This window comes from Setaria italica, chromosome II (genome assembly GCF_000263155.2).
Source record: "Setaria italica strain Yugu1 chromosome II, Setaria_italica_v2.0, whole genome shotgun sequence".
NCBI lineage: Eukaryota > Viridiplantae > Streptophyta > Magnoliopsida > Poales > Poaceae > Setaria > Setaria italica.
In genome coordinates, this window is record NC_028451.1 from 19280172 (window position 1) to 19299537 (window position 19366).

General features: G+C 41.2%; 1 protein-coding gene across 2 annotated transcripts; it reads left to right on the top strand.

Moving 5' to 3' along the window:
- The first annotated feature begins 175 nt into the window (after positions 1 to 175).
- LOC101785847 (sulfate transporter 4.1, chloroplastic) lies at positions 176 to 18737 on the top strand. Of its 2 annotated transcripts, none has more exons than XM_004956281.4 (17): positions 176 to 693; positions 1612 to 1660; positions 1765 to 1966; positions 4067 to 4235; positions 5127 to 5192; positions 5303 to 5410; positions 7386 to 7493; positions 7568 to 7633; positions 10407 to 10467; positions 10588 to 10715; positions 16056 to 16097; positions 16369 to 16485; positions 16580 to 16631; positions 17485 to 17623; positions 17719 to 17804; positions 17956 to 18047; positions 18144 to 18737. In XM_004956281.4, the coding sequence occupies exons 1-17, from the start codon at positions 400 to 402 to the stop codon at positions 18468 to 18470; spliced, it is 2106 nt and encodes a 701-aa protein (XP_004956338.1). In that variant the 5' UTR covers positions 176 to 399; the 3' UTR covers positions 18471 to 18737. The 2 variants fall into 2 exon arrangements, with proteins under 2 accessions (XP_004956338.1, XP_004956339.1); XM_004956282.4 differs by having other exon boundaries at positions 17971 to 18047.
- The last annotated feature ends 629 nt before the right edge of the window (positions 18738 to 19366 follow it).

Consider the following 19366-nt stretch of genomic DNA (forward strand, 5'->3'; position numbering starts at 1 on the left):
ATCCCGTCCAGGTACATCACAATTATAGGACAATGCCCGGATTCGCGTATTCCGTGCAGTTATCTTTTACATCAACGCCTCAGCGGTCAACCTCATGGACGAGTTGTCCAATCAGCATCGTCGAATCGCTTCTCCTGCTCGGGGAGACGTACAGATACAGCCATTCCAGGCCGGCAGGCCGCCCCCACACCGTTGGAATTCGGGTGGCAGACCAGTGCTCAAAAAAAAAAAAAAAATCCCCGCCGTCGTTCGCTTCCGCCTCCCGCCTCCCCTTCACCACCACCTCGGTTGTCCGCCGGCCATCTTCGCTGCTGGCTCCCGCGTCGCCCCGCGGGCAATTGAAGCCAGAAACTCAATTGATTCTTTTGAAATTGAACAAGGGTGGAACCGTCAAATCAAATGGAGAGGTCTTACGCGTCAAGGAGCTCCGGCGAGCTAGCCACAGCAGCTTCTGGAGGCGGAAGGCCGGTGAGGGTGATACCGCTGCGGCAGCCACCGGGTTTTGGGTCGATCTCCTCCTCCTCGCCGCCCTGGTGGCGGGCGGCAGTGGGAAGGGCTCGGGACATGGGGCCACTGGAATGGGCGGAGGCGGCCCTGCCGTGCGTGGCGTGGATGCGGAAGTACAGATGGAAAGAGGACCTCCAGGCCGACCTCGCCGCGGGCATCACCGTTGGCGTCATGCTTGTGCCCCAGGTACCCGCCATACGATAGATTTTTGTGTTGCTTGGTGATCATTGAGTATCTCCTTGGAGGAATGAGCTTCCAATAGTTAGTGATGCAGAGTCGCAAATTATTTGCAATCGACACAGATTAGAGTTTTAGGATAATCGCGTATTAGAAAGATCATCTAGCTAGTTTGTTGTGTGTTCTTCAGTCCTTAATTTATTGGTTGCTCCTTTGCTTGTCTTTATACTAGTGTATGTTTGGTTTTCCGTTTGTGCCAAAGTGGTCACAGAATGTTGTAAAAGGCTATTCTAAGTATGTGTTAGTGCACCTTAATGGAGTTATTTGGGTGCATAACTAATGGATCCTTGCCTTTATGTTGTCATGTGGCTTTGAGATAAACATTGTTCTTGATAAACATTTGTTTTCTACTACATTACCGAGCTTGCCTAAATGACAAGTTGAATGGCCCATTGTTAAACCTTAGGACTACAATTTGGATGGTTTGCTTGTGTCCAGTCTTTTCATGTCATTGTTTCTTGGTCGTGTACTGCTGCTGCTTGATTAGGTGCAACTTTCGATAGGGTTCATCCTTTTCTTTTGTTGAGCCTCTAAATAGAATGATAAATTGTCTATTAGTTTTCTGTTGCAGACTGCAAATATTCGATAATCTTTTATTTTCATAAATGTGGTCAATAAAACAACCAAGGCCTATGATAATCAAAGCAACATCCCATTAGATGAATCATCTGTACTTATTCGGTCTCCTCAGTTCTTGCTACAAATGGTCCTTTCATATTTTTCACTTGACTTGATTGCCAAAATTTCCATACTAAATAGTAATAAAGAAAGCATTTACACAAATATGTTATTTTTTTAGTGTACCCTCCATTCCATTTTACCTTTTCTCCAAAAATCAGAACATAAAATTTTTGTGCTATACTCTAGGCAATGTCATATGCAAAGCTGGCTGGCCTTCACCCAATTTATGGGCTCTGTAAGTGTTCCCATATTTAAAGCTCCTCTCCATATTTTCCTCTATGTTCTCAAGTGATCTCAGTTGGTAATGCAAACCATATCTTTTTCATTTCTTCTGAACAGACACAGGCTTTGTTCCGTTATTTGTATATGCAATATTTGGCTCATCACGACAACTAGCAGTTGGTCCAGTAGCACTTGTTTCTCTGCTTGTATCCAATGTTCTTGGGGGTATAGTTAATTCATCTAGTGAGCTGTACACAGAATTAGCCATATTGCTGGCATTCATGGTTGGGATATTGGAGTGCATGATGGGTTTGCTAAGGTAATTCTGTTTACCCAGGAAACTTGGAGCTCATGTTTATTTTTCATGTCAGAGCATTTGAAATTTCAAGCATTGATGTTGACCTTTACAGAGAAGAATGTTTGAAATATGTATACAGATTTACCCTTGTACCACAATTCCAGAACTCCAAAGGTGGAAACATGAAAATAATCATCTATTGCTTATTGTCTGAGGCTCTAAACAATAGAGCACTGCCAATGTCAGTAGTTTAAAATCTAGTTTAACATTTTAAACTTCTAGCTAAATATCTCCATTATTTATAATGTTATCTTTTGCAATGGTTTTGGCCAAAGTGCTACGGTGCTATTCCTGGTAAATTTAGAAAAAGTGCACCTGAAGTCTTACATTGAAGGGGAAAAAGAGCATATCCAAAAGCAGCATTTTCTCAGAAGGTTGCCTGTAGGTTACTCTACTTGAAGACACAAACTTTAGTTTCCTCCCTCTACATGTTAACAGAAACTTTAATCCCCAGTCATTGTAGAAACAGAGCACTAAGTTCCCATATCAACACAATATCTCCTGGAGATAAGTTGGCTTTTTATTGTAGTGTCTGCCTGTTTGCTCCTCCTTTTCTGTCTATGATGGACCCACAACATATTAAACAAGAATTTGAGAAAAGAAAAAGAGCTACATGCAGTCATACGCATTTGCAATTACTATTATTTTGCTTTTCGGGGTGTCAAGCACAGCTATATAGTCATACCACCTGGTTTACTCAAAGCTTAAAGCTGAACTGTTACATCGAGAAGTACAAGGTTAAATCTACTGTGCAGCATAATCTTCAAAAATTAAAGATAAAATTAGTTTACCTATCACTAGATTTGCAGTTAACACTACTGCATTTGTTCGTGTGGTTATTAACCCCGCCGTTTGCGTTTGTGCAACTGAAAGACAAGACCCTCAGGAACAAGGTCCTAAGGACCACGAGGCATAGGCACAACCAGATAACACCATAGCATAGTTCTATAGCTATGAAAAGTACCTGGTGTCTGTATCAGGAAAAACAGCAATATGTGGAACATTTGACGGGTAAAGGATTCACTGTTTTAAAAAATTGAGTGAAATTATAGGTGTAGAGAGCTATGGAAAATATTAGTTATACACTTAACACTTACATGTCCAGCTGGTCCGTTATTTCTGGTCTTGGTTGTTGTACGAAGATTGAGGATTGGGTGCCAGCTACTGACCTAGATACCAGCAGGCCAAAGCCAATTCGATTTCTTACATGAGCACAACTACCTTGAGAACATCTCCTATGTTACCACCCATTAGGGTGTTACCATGTTACCAAATTCAAAATGCATGTCTACAGTGATCGAAAAATTCAAACAAAAATATGAATGGACAGCTCATGTCATCTTCTACCATCATGCAAAATTTGAGATGCAACCGAAACTTGTACCAGATGCAACAAAAAAGTGAAATCTGCACATGAACAGTTGTGGGTTATGAGTCTGTGAAGAATAGTTGCAACTAGCACTATTCATGTGCAGATTTCACATTTTTGTTGCATCTTGTACGAGTTTCCGTAGCATCTCAAATTTTGCATGATGGTTGAAGATGACATGAGCTGTCCATTCATATTTTTGTCTGAATTTTTCGATCACTGTAGACATGCATTTTGAATTTGGTAACACGGTAACACCCTAATGGGTGGTAACACAGGATATGTTCTCAGTAAGAGTAAACTTCCAAGGAACATCAGCAGCCTACAAAATTTGCTGGTCAGCACCATATCTGCAGAATGGAGCTGCATATTTTGCAAGGCTGAATAGCAGTCTACCAAATTTGCTTATATGGTGCTCAAGCACAACACTCACCTATCAATAGTTGCTTTTCAAAATTATACTCAGACAGGAACCATTCTATTTTTAGTGTAATAAAGAGACATATTTTTTGTAATTAGAGAGAGATAAAATGCCCCCATTCTAGCTAGTATTACATCAACGTAAGTCATACTTTTCCGTGTAGTTGCAATGCATGACTTCATCCTATGCTAGGAAAACAAATATGTCATCTTGATATGCTTATTCTCACTGAGAATGTATGACCATTTCATATGTTTTATTTTGTATACAGGCTTGGTTGGCTTATTCGTTTCATTAGCCATTCTGTAATATCTGGGTTCACTACAGCTTCAGCCATTGTTATTGGTTTATCCCAGATCAAGTACTTCATAGGTTACAATGTCACAAGAAGCAGCAAAATTATACCACTTATTGAGAGCATAATTGCAGGAGCTGGTCAGGTGGGTTTCCTTGTGTGTCCATGATTTTATTTATTGCCTTTACGCCAGCCTATATTCTATTTCCCTGTTCTCTTCTTAGTTTTTTTTACCTTTTCATTTCCCTCAATCTTGCATTGCATTGGATTGTTGATATTAAATTGTGGCTTGAAGGGAATTGAAAAGGTAAATTAACTGTAGGTTAAGAGTTCATTAGACTATAGAAACCCTTTATTATCCATGCTTCACTATGAAAGGCAAAACTCTTGCCATTATTAAATACTCCCTCAGTCCCAAATTACTTGTCACTTTAGTTTTGTCCTAAGTCAAACATCTCTAACTTTGACTAAATGTAAGTTTCCATAATGCTAAACATATACACTATCAGTATATCTTACATTGTAGATTTAATGAAAATAATATGATATTGTAGATGTTGGTACTTTTTTATATAAACTTAGTAAAAGTTAGACAAGTGACTTAGGACAAAGCCGAGGTGACAAGTAATTTTGGATGGAAGGAGTATATGACAATTAGGACAAGCAAACTAGTTTATTTTTGAACTAATTAGCTTGTGCTAAACGTCATTTATTTAAGGATGAAGGTAGTATAACGCTATCCATTTTTGTTTCTAGATGGAAAATAAAAACCGAATAGCAATAAAACCATTTACTTTATGGGCCTCCAGACTGCCTTTGCGCCATTGTGAAACCAATTGCTTTAGTCCCTAATTGCCAGCTATCAGTATGGCTAATAGTACTGCGAAAAATTGCTTAGACTACATCGGTACCACCTTGCTTAGTCACATCGCCAAATAATATTAATGCATTATTTGTTTCCTTCAGATTGTTATATTAGTTCTGATGTTTAATTTACACACGTTCACTATCTTAACAAAGCAGTTCCTTTTTGCAGTTCTCCTGGCCTCCATTTGTCATGGGATCAGCTTTTCTTACGATTCTTCTAACTATGAAAAATATAGTAAGTTTCTATTTTTTTTATTTATCATAGAAATTTTCAGTTAACTGTTTGACTCCAAATATTTTGTTCAATTATTTTTATGTCATGCTTGTGACCCTAAAACCTTGCAGGGAAAATCTAATAAAAGATTGCGTTTCCTAAGAGCTTCTGGTCCTCTTACAGCAGTTGTGCTTGGAACGATTTTTGTGAAAATTTTCCATCCACCAGCCATATCAGTGGTGAGACAAGCTCATCAGTTTATTTATTTATAGTTTGGTTAGGAGATATAAACCATGCATGGTCTTTACAAGAACAAATTGCAAATTTAATCTGATAACAACATTCTGTAATGTTTTGGGCCTATAACTGCCAATGATGTGTTTTATTACCATACCTTACTCATTCAAGAGCCCAGTATGTATAGTTTGCCTTATATTTGTCTAATCTGCAGTGTGGATTAGTTCATGTGTTCACGCATGACATGTACTTCTGTGATTTTTTTACATACTTGTAGAATAATCCTTATGCACTTGCCACAAATTTCACCAACGGGGGTCTTTTGCCAATATGCCACTAGATAATCTGATTCAAATTTTAAATATGTGTCATTTTTTATTCTCTTATTCTTTTCACTCTTGTAGCTTACTTTCCTCTCAAGAAAACATGTGATAACAATTCCTTCGATGATTGGTGGGAGACAGCAAGTAGTAGAGTAGAAGGCCAAGTTAAAAAGGGTCTGAACTCCATTATCATTCTTGGGGCCTGGTTGGTTTGGAATCACCGAAACTGTTGTGTTTTTTATGGGATTTCTCCTAATCTTAATGGAGTTCTGTCAATTTTTCGGGAGGAGCTGCTCATGTGGAAGCTGGCTGGGGCTAGAGGAGTTTCTCATCTCCTTGCCATGGTGCCTTCCACAGTTTAGTTTAGCAGTGGTCTTGTAGGGTCTGGTCTTTTCTTTTGTATTAAAAGGGTGAGCAGTTTTTTGTAAAGTGTTCTGGTTTTTCTGCTCAGGTTTTTCCATAAAAACCTGGCTGTATCCTGGGTTTTCCTAAAAGCCGTTTCTTCTTAATATATTGATACGCAGCTCTCCTGCGTGTTCGAGAAAAAAGATATTTTAGCTGAAAAGAAATGCTTGTTTGTATACATACTACAGTAAAAAACAACAAAACATCTACCTTGCGTGCTTCATTATGTAGTTTGTAGGTGTGGGTTACGGGAGTGGGGGGTCGGTTTTACAGACTACTTCTCAATTTCTTTCATTTTTCTTATGGTCAGCAACCACTTTGGCCCTTAATGTGCTGCCTGGACATACTTTTGCTCCCTGACCTCTCAAGTTCACCCATCAATATTTGTATTGGTTCCATATTGTCTCTTTACTTGCTGGGATCACCGCCTAAATTTGCTGATTAACACCCAGTACCTTAGGCAGCGAAGGGAAGGAAAAAAATACAGGCAGTTTTGGCCCTTTATCTACTGCTAGTTTGCTGAATATCAGTGAAGCCGTAGGCCTACTCTTTTGATCCAATTTCAACAGTCCTACCCCTACTTTTCTTAATGCCCCGATCCCCTTGCTGTAATTAACTTCTTAGCATCCTTAGTTCCTTAAAGAATGAATGACAGGCAAAATACCTTGTCAGTGACTCAGCTGGACCTGAATGCCCCGACCCCCTTGTGCTCACATCTTCCATCAAAAGATTTAGTTGGTCAAAAATAAGAATACCTTTTATGAACAATAGAGATATTTCCCATACTATTTAAAAAATATAGATTTATGATCCTATATCAAGGAACTATAGATTTAGTGCTACAATGTTTCACAAACCTACACATTTTAATTGCCTATCATCATATTATTGTTACTTGGATGCCCAACTTGCAGTGTAAGAAAACCTTCAAATGCATCATCTTGCATTCCATGGTTCCATCAGACAGTGTGCCTCAATGTTATGTTTTGCTGTAGGTGCAGCATACTATTTAGATACAGTGAAAGATAACAGCAATGGTTAAACCTGGTGTTTTATGGTGCAATGGAGTCCAGTAATTATATAATAGTTTCTTCAAAAATGGTTTTAATTATGGAGTTTTCTGTTAGTTTAGACATATAATTATAGTTACATAAAAAATTACTCAATTTATTACCATGCTTATGTCAAAATACGCCACACTATGATGGATAACTACATCATAAGTAACTCTATGTCTCTCCTATTTTAGGTTGGTGAAATACCACAAGGTCTTCCCAAGTTCTCAATTCCTCGAGGATTTGAGCATGTAATGTCGCTTATGCCAACTGCAGTACTTATCACTGGTGTTGCCATTTTGGTAAGAAATTTTTTTAAAACTAATTTCCTTAACTTTCCTTAGTGGATATTAAGCAATTGACCATATAATTTCAGGAATCTGTTGGTATTGCTAAAGCTTTGGCGGCAAAGAACGGGTATGAGTTGGACTCCAACAAAGAGGCAAGCCATTATCATTGACTAGCCTAATTAGTGTTTGTTGATAGAGGCTGATGAGCATTGTTATCACATATGCAGTTTTCTTTGTATCACTTCATGTTATATAACTAAACAATGAAATTTCCATGCACAACTTGAGGTAATAACTGTTAGACTGCTGTATAGGTCGGCCCTATGGGCCATGGGTGGTAGGCTGTGCCGGCCCCTTTGGCCGTGCGCCTCCCCCTTCAGGGGATGTATAGATGGATATTGGATTAGGCAAGGATCACTGTCGGTTGGTATTGTTTTCCAAACCCTAGGTCATCCTTGCCTATATATGTACACGAGCCTAGGCTCTCCATAATCAATCTATTATTCCTGAGCCATATTACTTTCAATAACTAGTGAACTAAAGCTTTTCTGCAGGAGCAGTCAATGTACAACTATAAAAAGATTTTTTGTTTGTGGGCCGCTCCCCTCTTCAGCTCTCCGCCCTAGGGTTCCAACGTTCCCTCGCCTCCTCCTGGCCCCTCCGGCATCCTCGCCAGCAGTGAGGAGCAGGGAATCCCTCCAACCTTATTTTTTTCTCCAACACGCAAGACAGCTGCGTACCATTTCATTAATAAGAAGAAAAACCATGAACAAAAGGTACAATAAAAAGAAAGTGTCTAAGCCCCACAAAACACACCCAGCACACCCACACATAGGACTAGACTACAGAAGTGCCAAATAAAGATTACAGCGACGAAAACGACCAGGTCTGCACTACTGGTCTAAGTACCTGAGGCAAGAGACCTAAACAGCAATTCCCTAAGCAACACCAATCTTATAGATCTACTAGTTTTAGTACCTGTTAGAGCATAAATAAAGTTTCCCCAAGTGGATTGTAGCCCTATGTGCCGGTTCCCCAAAATCTCCATGACTTCGATGTGCTGGTCCACGTCTGGGTGCCCAATTTGCCTTAATCTAGTTCTTCTATTCTTCATCCTGCTGCTATTCCTTTGGAGAATCCATGGAGCCTCAGCCCTACCTCCATCGGTGCTCGGCGGCATCGCTGCCATGCACGGCTTCACGGGCTGAGTCCACCCGAATGGTTCAACTCACGGTCATCCACCTCAAAGCAGTCAGTGTCGTGGTCGCGGCCATCGACCACAAGGGCCACGGCTTCTCCTAGGGTCTGCATAGCCACCTCCCAGACGTTGGCCCGGTCCTGGATGACTGTGATGCCATCTCCATTCCCTTTCGCGCTGACTACCTGCCCCCGCTCCCCTACTTCCTCTATTGGGAGTCACTCTGCAGCGCCATGTTGCTACTGTTCCACCTTAGGCGCAAGGACCTGTGGCGCGACAAGGCCGTGCTCAACAGTGCCATGGCGGGGTCAGCCCACGGTTCAATCCACCCTAGCTGTCCAAGCACCTGTTTTGCGGTGACCATCACCGTGTTCTCCATCAAGTCTGAACCACGTTGCCGGCTCCTCCCTTGGTTCCCAGATCCGAGTGCACTCATGCCAGGGGAGGCCCTGCTGTGGATGGTCCTGTGCTGCCTCTCCTCCACCGCGCGCGCGCCGCCCTCACTACCTCTGTTGCTATCAACATGGCCCTTGCCATTGGCATCTTTGTGAGGCTCAACAAACTTGTAGCTATGAACTGCATCAGCGTTATATAAGCGGCCATGTTGAACCTGTTGTTCAGGTTGAGCACCGACCATCTCCAAGAGTGCAGTCAGTGATCCCTGGATTTGACAATGGGTCTTATGTTCTCTATGACGAGCCCAGTGAAGCATCTACGAGATACATGGCTCATTGCTCCTATACCTCATCTGCCAAGTCTGTGGAAGCAGCCAGAGGGGTCACCGGCAGGTCCAGCAGTGAGCACGGCAAGGTCCTAAAAGAATGTCCTTGTTGCAGTCCACCTCAGACTCCTCCTTTGCCGTGGACACAGTGGGTCCCCAAAGAAGACGTCTACTATATCTGTGCGCAATCTCCGAGTTCCTCTTGCTATTTCAAATGCCTGGTCATTCTTAGTTTCTAGTTGCAGCAAGGACTTCCAGGATGAAAAAAACTTGAGTCTATGGCGTCTAGTGACTCCTTTTCAATAGCTGAAGCTACGTCTTCGTAATCAAGGGCAGTCAACTCTGATCCATGTATTCTTTCCTTATCGAGTAAATACAAGAGTTAACGAAACAAATCTATAGTAAGATTTAACTTCGTAGGCTGCAACATTTAATATGCCAATAAAGAATGAACAAAATATTATCTAGCTGTCTATGTATCTTCTTGATCACTTAAGCTTCTATTAATCACATATTGAGCACTTCAAATTTAACAATAACAATTTGACACCAAAGTATATTATGTTTGAGCTAGTGTGACACACAGCTGTCCTTTTTTCTCAAACTACGCAGGAGAGTTGCGTGTCATTTCATTTAAGATAGAAAGAAAAGGAATACATGAGTCCAGGGCAGACCCCCGAGTACAAAGAACACCCCCCACACACACACCGGAGCACTACAATACAGACATGCCACGAAACAGAAAGAAAACTACAATAGACAGCTGTGCTAACTGGTAACTACAGAAACTTAGGTCTCTTTATTTCATAGCATATGAAATCTTAGAATACTGCACAAACTCAACTGCTATCTGAAAGGTGCTCTTATGATTCAGAAATTTACCATGGTTGAAATAACAAATTTGGTTTACAGAATTATATGGAACTATATGTGCTTTTGTATTTAGAAATACACCTTTCCTCCCTCTCAATATATAAATGTTTCATTCGTGTTTTCTTTGGCACAGTTATTTGGTCTGGGTATAGCAAATATCTGTGGTTCATTCTTCTCTGCATATCCTGCCACAGGTAAAATATTTTTAATAATATATAATGAGAAATAACCCAGTTCTCTTCTTGATATGAATATCGTGTTTTAGCTGCTAGAGCAAAACTTTGCAAAGCTAATATTGCTGGCTGTCCATGCAGGCTCTTTTTCTAGATCAGCTGTGAATCATGAAAGTGGGGCAAAAACTGGGTTATCTGGAATCATAATGGGCATAATCATTGGTAGCGCTCTCTTGTTTATGACACCATTATTTACTGACATACCTCAGGTAAGATAGATATATGTCATTATGGTACTGTGTTTTTAACATATGCTTTTATGTTTTTTTTGGTGTGGAAACCCACTTTTAGCCATTTGTATTGTTAATGTTTCGAGATAACTTCAATACGGAAGTAGACAGCATTGCTTGAAAGGATTAGGGTATTGGACGGGGTAGATAGAACATCGGCTTGGAATTTTTTTTCAACAAATGAAGGTTTATCGATCTTGGAACAATACCTCAAGGTGATACAATCGAACCAAGACCACTTCCAGCCTATGCATCACTAAGACACAAGCGGTCTAAACCAAAGTAAAAAAACAAACGACATGACAGCTACCATGCCAGTCATCAAACACAAACATCGTGTTCAACATCATCCATCACCATTTGCAACATTTGTACCGCATAGTCCTCATCATCCCACCAGCACCAAGCTCAAGGTGGAAGGGGAGGATCTGGAACATTGAGTTTGAGCAAGTGAAGCTGATGTTGCTCTTAAGTTTGTGCTTTAGTGAAATAATCTGCCACGGGCAGTTCTGAGGGCAAATACTTCTTGAGCATCAACGCTAGTATGCTTTGTCAGCTCATGCTTCATAGGATCATTCGCAATATGTTGTCACAGAGAAGAGGTGTGAGGCATCACAAGAGATACTAAATTTAGCTAACAACCATCGAAACCACACCATCTCTGAAGTGGAAGTAGCAAGTGCTCAAAGTTCTAGCTCTCTACTAGATCGAGATACAGCTGCCTGCTTCTTGGACTTCCACGTAAGAGAAGAGCCAAGAAGGATATGGTAACCTGTGACAGAACGACGATCTGTTAGTAAGCATGAAGCGGAAGCAGACTGTCACGAGCATCGGACAAAAAATGAGATGAAATTCCCCTGATGTAAAATAAACGGAATTAGAAGCACTCTCAAACGTGGGCACTATCAGGTATTGTAGCGGTGAGATAAACAAGGTGGCCCACAGTATGCCTCTATTGTGAGGGGTCCTCAAGAAGTGTACCATCAGTGCAAGTGAAGATCCATAGGTATTACAGTCGTCCTATTGTCAGTAATTCCAGAACTAACAATAAGATCATGTGTTTGAACTGAGAAATATAATATCCCTTGCAGAATGCAAAACTTCAATCCTAAGAAATAATTGAGAGGACCCAAATCAAACATATGAAATTTCTTACCAAGCTGCTTTTTGACATAAGTAATTTGTTCCACAGATCTCTCGTAATCTACATATCATCAACATAAAGTAGAAGTAAATTTCGTCCACGTGGAGAGAGATGAATGAATAGAGCATAATCATGATGACTAGGTGAAAACCAGCAGGTCGTGTCACAAAGACAAAGAGATCAAAACAAGCAAAAGGAGCTTGTTTAAGACCATGACGAAGACGACAAACATGTCCTGAAGGAGCATTAACTGCAACCAGAGTACAGACGGTAGTCATATGAGCAACAGGAGCAAAAGTCTTATCATAAGCTTGTCCCTGAGTTTGTTGGAAAGCTTAGGCAACAAGACGAGCTTTATATCTCTCAATAGAACTGTCTGACTTGGTCTTAATTTTGAATACCAACTTGCATGTAATGAGAACTACATGTGATGGTAACAGAACAATATCCCCCGTGCTTGTATGACCAAGAGCAGCAAGACATAGCAAACTGCTATTTTGGAAATTAAAAGCTTCCTGACAGGTGGATGGCTCATGAAAACAACATTTAGATGTGGAAAACCTTACTTGTCAGCTAGCTCAATAGTGGCATATCCTGTAAATTATATCTGGACCAGCCTTTGATTCATCAGAAATAGCATGTAGACCAGCCTCATCAGAAATAGCTTGACTCATCAATATTGTTAGATTCATCAATAACAGGAGCGTCAAGACTGGATAAGGAGGTCGGATTAGGCAGAAGCTCTTTGGGATGATGAATGAATACTTGTGTGAGGGTGAAGCTTGGGCTGGAGTTGGAGTAGAAGGTGAAGGCCCAACAAGAGTGGGTGTGATGGAAGGAGTGGGGCCAGGAATTAATATAACGGGTGGTGATGTTGTAGTGACAGCATCAATGGATGAAGTAGGAGAAAGACAGAAACGATGTGGACTCTATTGGACAATTGAAGGTTGAGTAGAAGGGTTGTAAAAGAAAGGATGATCCTCAACAAAGTTCACATCACGAGAGATTTGTATGCGAAGAGAGGAAGGATCATAACACCGATAATCTTTATGCTCAGGTCTATACCCTAGAAAAACACTCATCCAACTGGGCAGTCAACTTAGTCCGCTCATAAGGTGCACACATACATCCAAAAAACCCAAATATGATTCTAGCTAGGAGAAGTACCCAATAGCACTTCACCTGGACATTGGCCAGATAGATTGGATGATAGTTGTCTATTGATGAGATAAATTGCAGTAGAAATAGCTTCACCCCATAAGTGAAAAAGAACAAAAGAGGAAATGAGAATCATTTGAGTAGTCTCTACGGCATGGCGATGTTTGCATTCAACAATGCCATTTTGAGCATGAGCACATGGACACGACAGTTAAACAACAGTGCCCGCAGAGGTCAAAAGTGGCGGAAGACATTAGATAAATACTCACCACTAGAGTTAGAATTAAAAATTCTAATAGGAGAGTATGAACAATGTGAGTGAAAGACATGTAAATGGAACACAACTGGGAGAGATGTTTCATGAAATAAATCCATGTATAACGAGAATGATCATCAATAAAAATGACATAACATTTTTGACCGTTCAGACCCCATACATATGATGAATAAGATCAAAAAGGTCTAGCCAAATGAGGAACTAAAAGAGTATGGAAGTTGAATATGTTTTCTGAGCTTGCAAGCCTTACAATGAAAGCTAGACTCGAAGGACGTATGGCCTAAACAACCTTTTATTTATGAATGTAGACAAGTGAGATCCACAAAGATGACTAAGACGATGATGTCACTTGGCGAAGGACAAGCCGGACGTGTGTCGGATGACACACGGGCGGAAGATTGAGGAAGACATTGGGTGTTGAGAACATAGAGGCTAGGGGATCCTCTATGGATATGGCTAGTCCCAATCATAGTTCGGGTTCGACGATCCTGAATAAGGCACGATGAGTCATCAAATCTAACAAAACAATTGTGATCGGTTAGTTGACCAACTTAAAGAAGGTTCATAGACAATTGGATACAAAAGAGACATCAGGCACATAAAAATGAGATGTGCAACGAGAACCCTCATGAGTGATATAGCAAGATGTACCATCGCTATCTGAATACAAGCACCATCAGCAAAGCAAAGCGTAGCTGGGATCTGTCAGATATCATATGAAAAGAGGCCCCTGAATCAAGCACCCAAGATGAAGATGGAGCACTAACAGGTGAAGCGGCAGCAACAGGCACGGAGCCTTTAGGAGTAGGTGCTGTACCATGACCACGAGCAGCATGACATGCACGATACTCAGCCACCATCTCTGAAGGCGTTACTTTAGGAGGGCATTCTTGTTAAGCATATCAAAGCCCATGTATACTATATGCCCACATGGCCCACGAGGACTATATATGCATCATCCCTAATGGACAACATAACTGATCAAACGTCAGGTCAAGGTCAGGTTCGGGTCGGGCTGAAAAAACCTGACAAAAAATAATGAGCCTACCCGTGGTCGGACACGAAACGAAAAAAATCCAACCCGTGCCCACCCACTAGATGGCCCAATGCTAACATAGCAACAAGCTAGGCCTTGTTTCGTAGATCTGAATGTACATAATTCAATTGATAGGTCAACAAGAACAAAAGTACACAAGTTGACTTGAGAACAGCAAATCACAAGTCAAAAAATACTCGTTCTCAAATCAACATGAGTTCACAAATGACACATCACAATTTGGGAGCTTCAACCATCACCTATTGACATACCCTTATAGACAATGCTTAGACTTATGTGATAATTGTCTCAATTAAATGGAAAATATCTATAAGGGCATAAATCCAATTGACAAGGAAGCTGTAATGGGCTCAGGGGGCCCTGCTGGGCCTGAGGTGGCTGGCAGGCGTGCTAGACCGGTGGCGTCTCTTCCAGGGGCGCGCCAACAAGTGCCCTAGGAATGGGCAGCACTTGGCCATTGCCGGGTCCACCAACGCGTATCTTTGGAAAGTTGATTCTTAGTCATTGTAAGAAAGGTAGATGGCATATGAATCGTTGGTTGCATTGAGCCTCAAGGTAGAATATAGGCGTACAAGACTTGTGCGACAAGAAGCCTACCTGAGATATTTCCTATACTACCAAATGTACTCTAACATCTCCACCCAATCATAGCGGTAGCAACACGAACAGACAGATTGGAGAACAGTGGAGACATCCCCTCGCGGTCGAATGAGTAGCCCCTTAGTGCTGAAGTAGCCGAGGTCGAGGTGGTTTTGGTTGAAACCGTGGAGGGTCCAAAGCGTCAACGTAGGCGCACAAATGCACAAATTAGCAGCTTCTTGCCGAAAAGTTCAACGGCACGCCGGCTAGATGGCGATGGTAGATGGTGCAGCCATACAGCGCAAATGCGTCTTCCTTCAGAAACATCGACAATGGTGTCCACGAGCTTACTGCAATAGACGCAGGCAGACGAGGACCAGCAGCATTGATAGCACCAAGGCCTGAAAAGGTGGCGACGCCGGTGGTGATGGCTCGATCACAAGCGTCGGATTAGGAAGGGATGGGTCCTATCTATAAGGAATCCAATCCGAGCCATCTTAGGCTGCAAATAATAGAGTCCTTATATAATTGAGGGAGATGTACGCATTGGAATTCAAGGAAGAAAGCAATTCCATTGCCCCCAATCTCTCCCTCCCCGCGTCCCATCTGCCCTAGCCGCACCCCCTCCCCCACCGGCGACCCTAAACAGAAGCTAAAAGTTCTTACTAGGGGCACACAAGTGGGTTCTAATACCTCATGAATAGATATATTGTTGCTATAGTACCACTACAGCACCCACTTCACAGCCGTGTAGTGTAAATGTTCATAACTTTGAGTTTAGGTTTGACTTCTGCATTTTTGGTTTAAGCTGTAAGATCCTTTTAAGTTCAGACCTCACATCTCACTCTGATCCAAGGTGAGATGATGTCTCCTGTAATTCGATCTTTCTTTCTCTCTTAATACAAAGATACGCAGCTCTTCTGCGTGTTCGAGAAAAAGGTTGCACATGCCTATTTTGGCCTTTTTCTCTCTCTTGATGCAATGATACACAACTCTCCTCTCCTGTGTGTTCCAGATAAATGTAAATTTGGGTTTACTGTGATAAATAAATAATGTAAACCAGAGTACACTTTTATGCTAATTTGATCTAAATTTTTTCCCCAGTGTGCATTGGCTGCAATTGTGATTTCTGCTGTTACAGGCCTGGTAAGGGCATTTTACCGCCATACTTATCACATACAATGATTGAAACAGATATTACTGCTGTATTGATGCCTGCTGTGGCACTAGATTGCAATTTGGAAAGATATAAAGTTATGATTTCACTATTTGTTATACCTTTATTTTTGTTATATAAAATGTGATCTTAGTAATTCTTAATGTCTTAGTTTCTGTTCCGTGCTGTTTTTAATTCATTTTTTGTGGTTAAACGTTGCATATCATTTCTCATGGATATTGGTGTACTAATAACATTCAGGTAGATTATGAAGAGGCCATCTTTCTGTGGGGTATTGATAAGAAGGATTTCTTTTTATGGGCAATCACATTTATCACAACATTGATTTTTGGCATTGAGATTGGCGTCCTTGTTGGTGTAAGTCGAAAGCTATCTGTTTTAAACTGATCACGGATTTGTCAAATTTGACATGAAAGCAACATCTTTTTAACTTTAACATTTTCCTTTGTAGGTTGGATTCTCATTGGCCTTTGTGATCCATGAGTCGGCAAATCCACATATAGGTAGGAGAGCTGGTTGCAGTCAGCTAAATAGTGTCGTAGTTCCCTGGATCATGGATCGTTAGATTCAGGGTTTAGTCTTACATTTGCAACCTTTTAAAAGTAAGAGTTAAGGGGTGCATCTCATCAATTCGCAAATTGGAATTGGGACAGCCTAAACATTTCAGTGTATATAATAAAGAAACAAGTGAACAAACCGTGGAAAAGAAGCGAAAAGACCAAAGAAGATCGCTAGACCTAACACATACAGGAAGCTACCGAATATTAATAAAGGAAAAGATGAGTCATGACTCGTAAGCAGCTAGGTAGCCCACCGGCCCACCCAACATAATTTCCCAGGTGCCTCCAGCTCTTGTCATTGACTACCCTCATGCCATCACGCTGGCCAATGTCACAGGAATACAACAGTAACCATGGTCTACAAGCAACAACAGAAACAGAGGTGCAATTGTGCCAACACCCTGTCCTCTTGCTGTGCTGCCAGCCTACTTTTATGTGAAGACTCTTCCCGTTCACCCATCATTTCCAGCTGGCCATCCATTTGCACACCTCTCCCTCTCCCCTTCCCCCAAGTCTCAAGAACCAGATTCTACTACCAGTACCAGTACAAATTCTATCAGCGGCAATCTGATTCACAATTCACTGAGGTGTTCTGCAAATCTTGCAAACACAAAATATATTCAAAGTTTCAAATTTTGCTAAAGTAGGCCACTACCTGAGTCCTGATGGTACTGGGAGAACAGATATTGGTTTGAAATATTTAATACATTGTAATCTTCACTGTTCTTTCTGTAACTGTGTTAAAGATTTTTAACTCTGGTTGGGGCTGATCCATGTTTTCATGGTCCTTGTACAGCTGTGTTGGGCCGTTTACCTGGTACCACTGTATACAGGAATACGTTACAGTATCCTGAGGCTTATACATATAATGGGATAGTAGTAATTCGAATTGATGCACCCATCTACTTTGCCAACATTAGCTACATCAAAGACAGGTAAATTTATTGGTCTGTTTTCATCATTTCTGCTATTAAATGTTCTTTGTTACAATATAATGCAAGCTCTTCTGGTAATTGTAATCCTATGTCAGGTTGCGTGAGTATGAGCTCAATCTTCCAAATTCAAACAGGGGACTTGACGTTGGAAGGGTCTATTTTGTGATCCTTGAGATGTCCCGTAAGACTTCTATTTTCTATTGCATTGCTTACAAGAGGCTCGTGAAACATTGCTGTTGGCAACAAATTGTTCTCCTCGGTTGTGATCCTTTCGAAAAGAAACTGATGAGCTTTTATTTGGTTTCCTGGATCACTTGTTAAAATGATAAAAGGTTTTGGTCATGCAGCTGTTACATATGTTGACTCGAGTGCTGTTCAAGCTCTTAAAGACTTGCACCAAGAATACAAAGCACGTCATATTCAGGTTCTTCTCATGGGCACACTTAACTGTTGCACTGAAAAACCAGTAAATGTGTGCAAAAGCAGTATTTCAAACCCTAGGAGCCTTATTTTGTTGCAGATTGCCATAGCGAACCCAAACCGGCAGGTGCACCTGCTGCTGTCTAGATCAGGCATCATTGACTTGATAGGTGATGGGTGGTGCTTCGTGCGAGTGCATGATGCCATGCAAGTATGCCTACAGCATGTGCATAATTCATCTTCAAGTGCATTGAAGCTGGCATCACAGGCATCAGGGGACTCGGCCGATTCCATTTCGACTCCCAAGTCAGAGCAGCAGCGTCTAAAGCAGGATGGCTTCTTCATTAACTTATGGAAGGCACAGGACGGGAATGCTGCTGACTCCGGTGGTGAGGTGCAGCCACTGCTCCGGCAAAATCTTGTGTGATACTACCGGGAGGGACTCACTCCCTCACTGGCCTATATGCGAATGTATTTATTTGTTGTTGTTCTCTTATTATTATGATGGGAAGGGAAGAGACGGTAGCGCGCCATCGTTATTATGCGGTTTCTTTTTCCCTTTTTGCTAAATATAGGGGTGCCTAGTGATCGGAAATGACTGTAAATGACATTCCTATAATCCTATTATGTACAATATGGAATAACAGTTGGAACATTTTTATTTGGATGAAAGAGATAGCTTTTTACTCGCAAATTGAGAACAATTTGACCTTAGTTTTACAAATGCGTAGTTCGATCAGCGATGAAGCAGAAAGATTTATGGCCTGTGAGGATTCTGCGGAATCTTAGATTCCATCACCTTATGCAGGGGTACCCATTTTGAAAATAGGAAGTTAAATTCATTTCAGGAAAATTACATCGAGGTGGTCTGAAGTTTTGGAATCACTTCTGATCTCGGCATAGCAGGATGGACATTGCCTTTAAAACAGAAAACAAATATTTCAAACATGCACTTCCGAGGCTTTTCCATCCGTTCTCCGGGGTGCATTGACCCTCGGGCCCTATGTTGGCCGCACATTTCTTTTTGAGGTGACGCGTACTCCCAAACCTGCTCAACTCGGAACACTGGATTACCCGAGGTACTACGGGGTGTCTTCCATAGACTAAAGTCTAGTTCGTGTCACATTGAATATTCATATGCTAATTATGAGGACTAAATATGAGCTAATTATAAAATTAATTATATAGATGGAGACTAATTCACGAGACGAATCTATTAAGCTTAATTAATCCATCATTAGCAAATGGTTACTGTAGCATCAAATTGTCAAATCATGGACTAATTAGGCTTAATAGATTCGTCTCGCAAATTAGTCTACATCT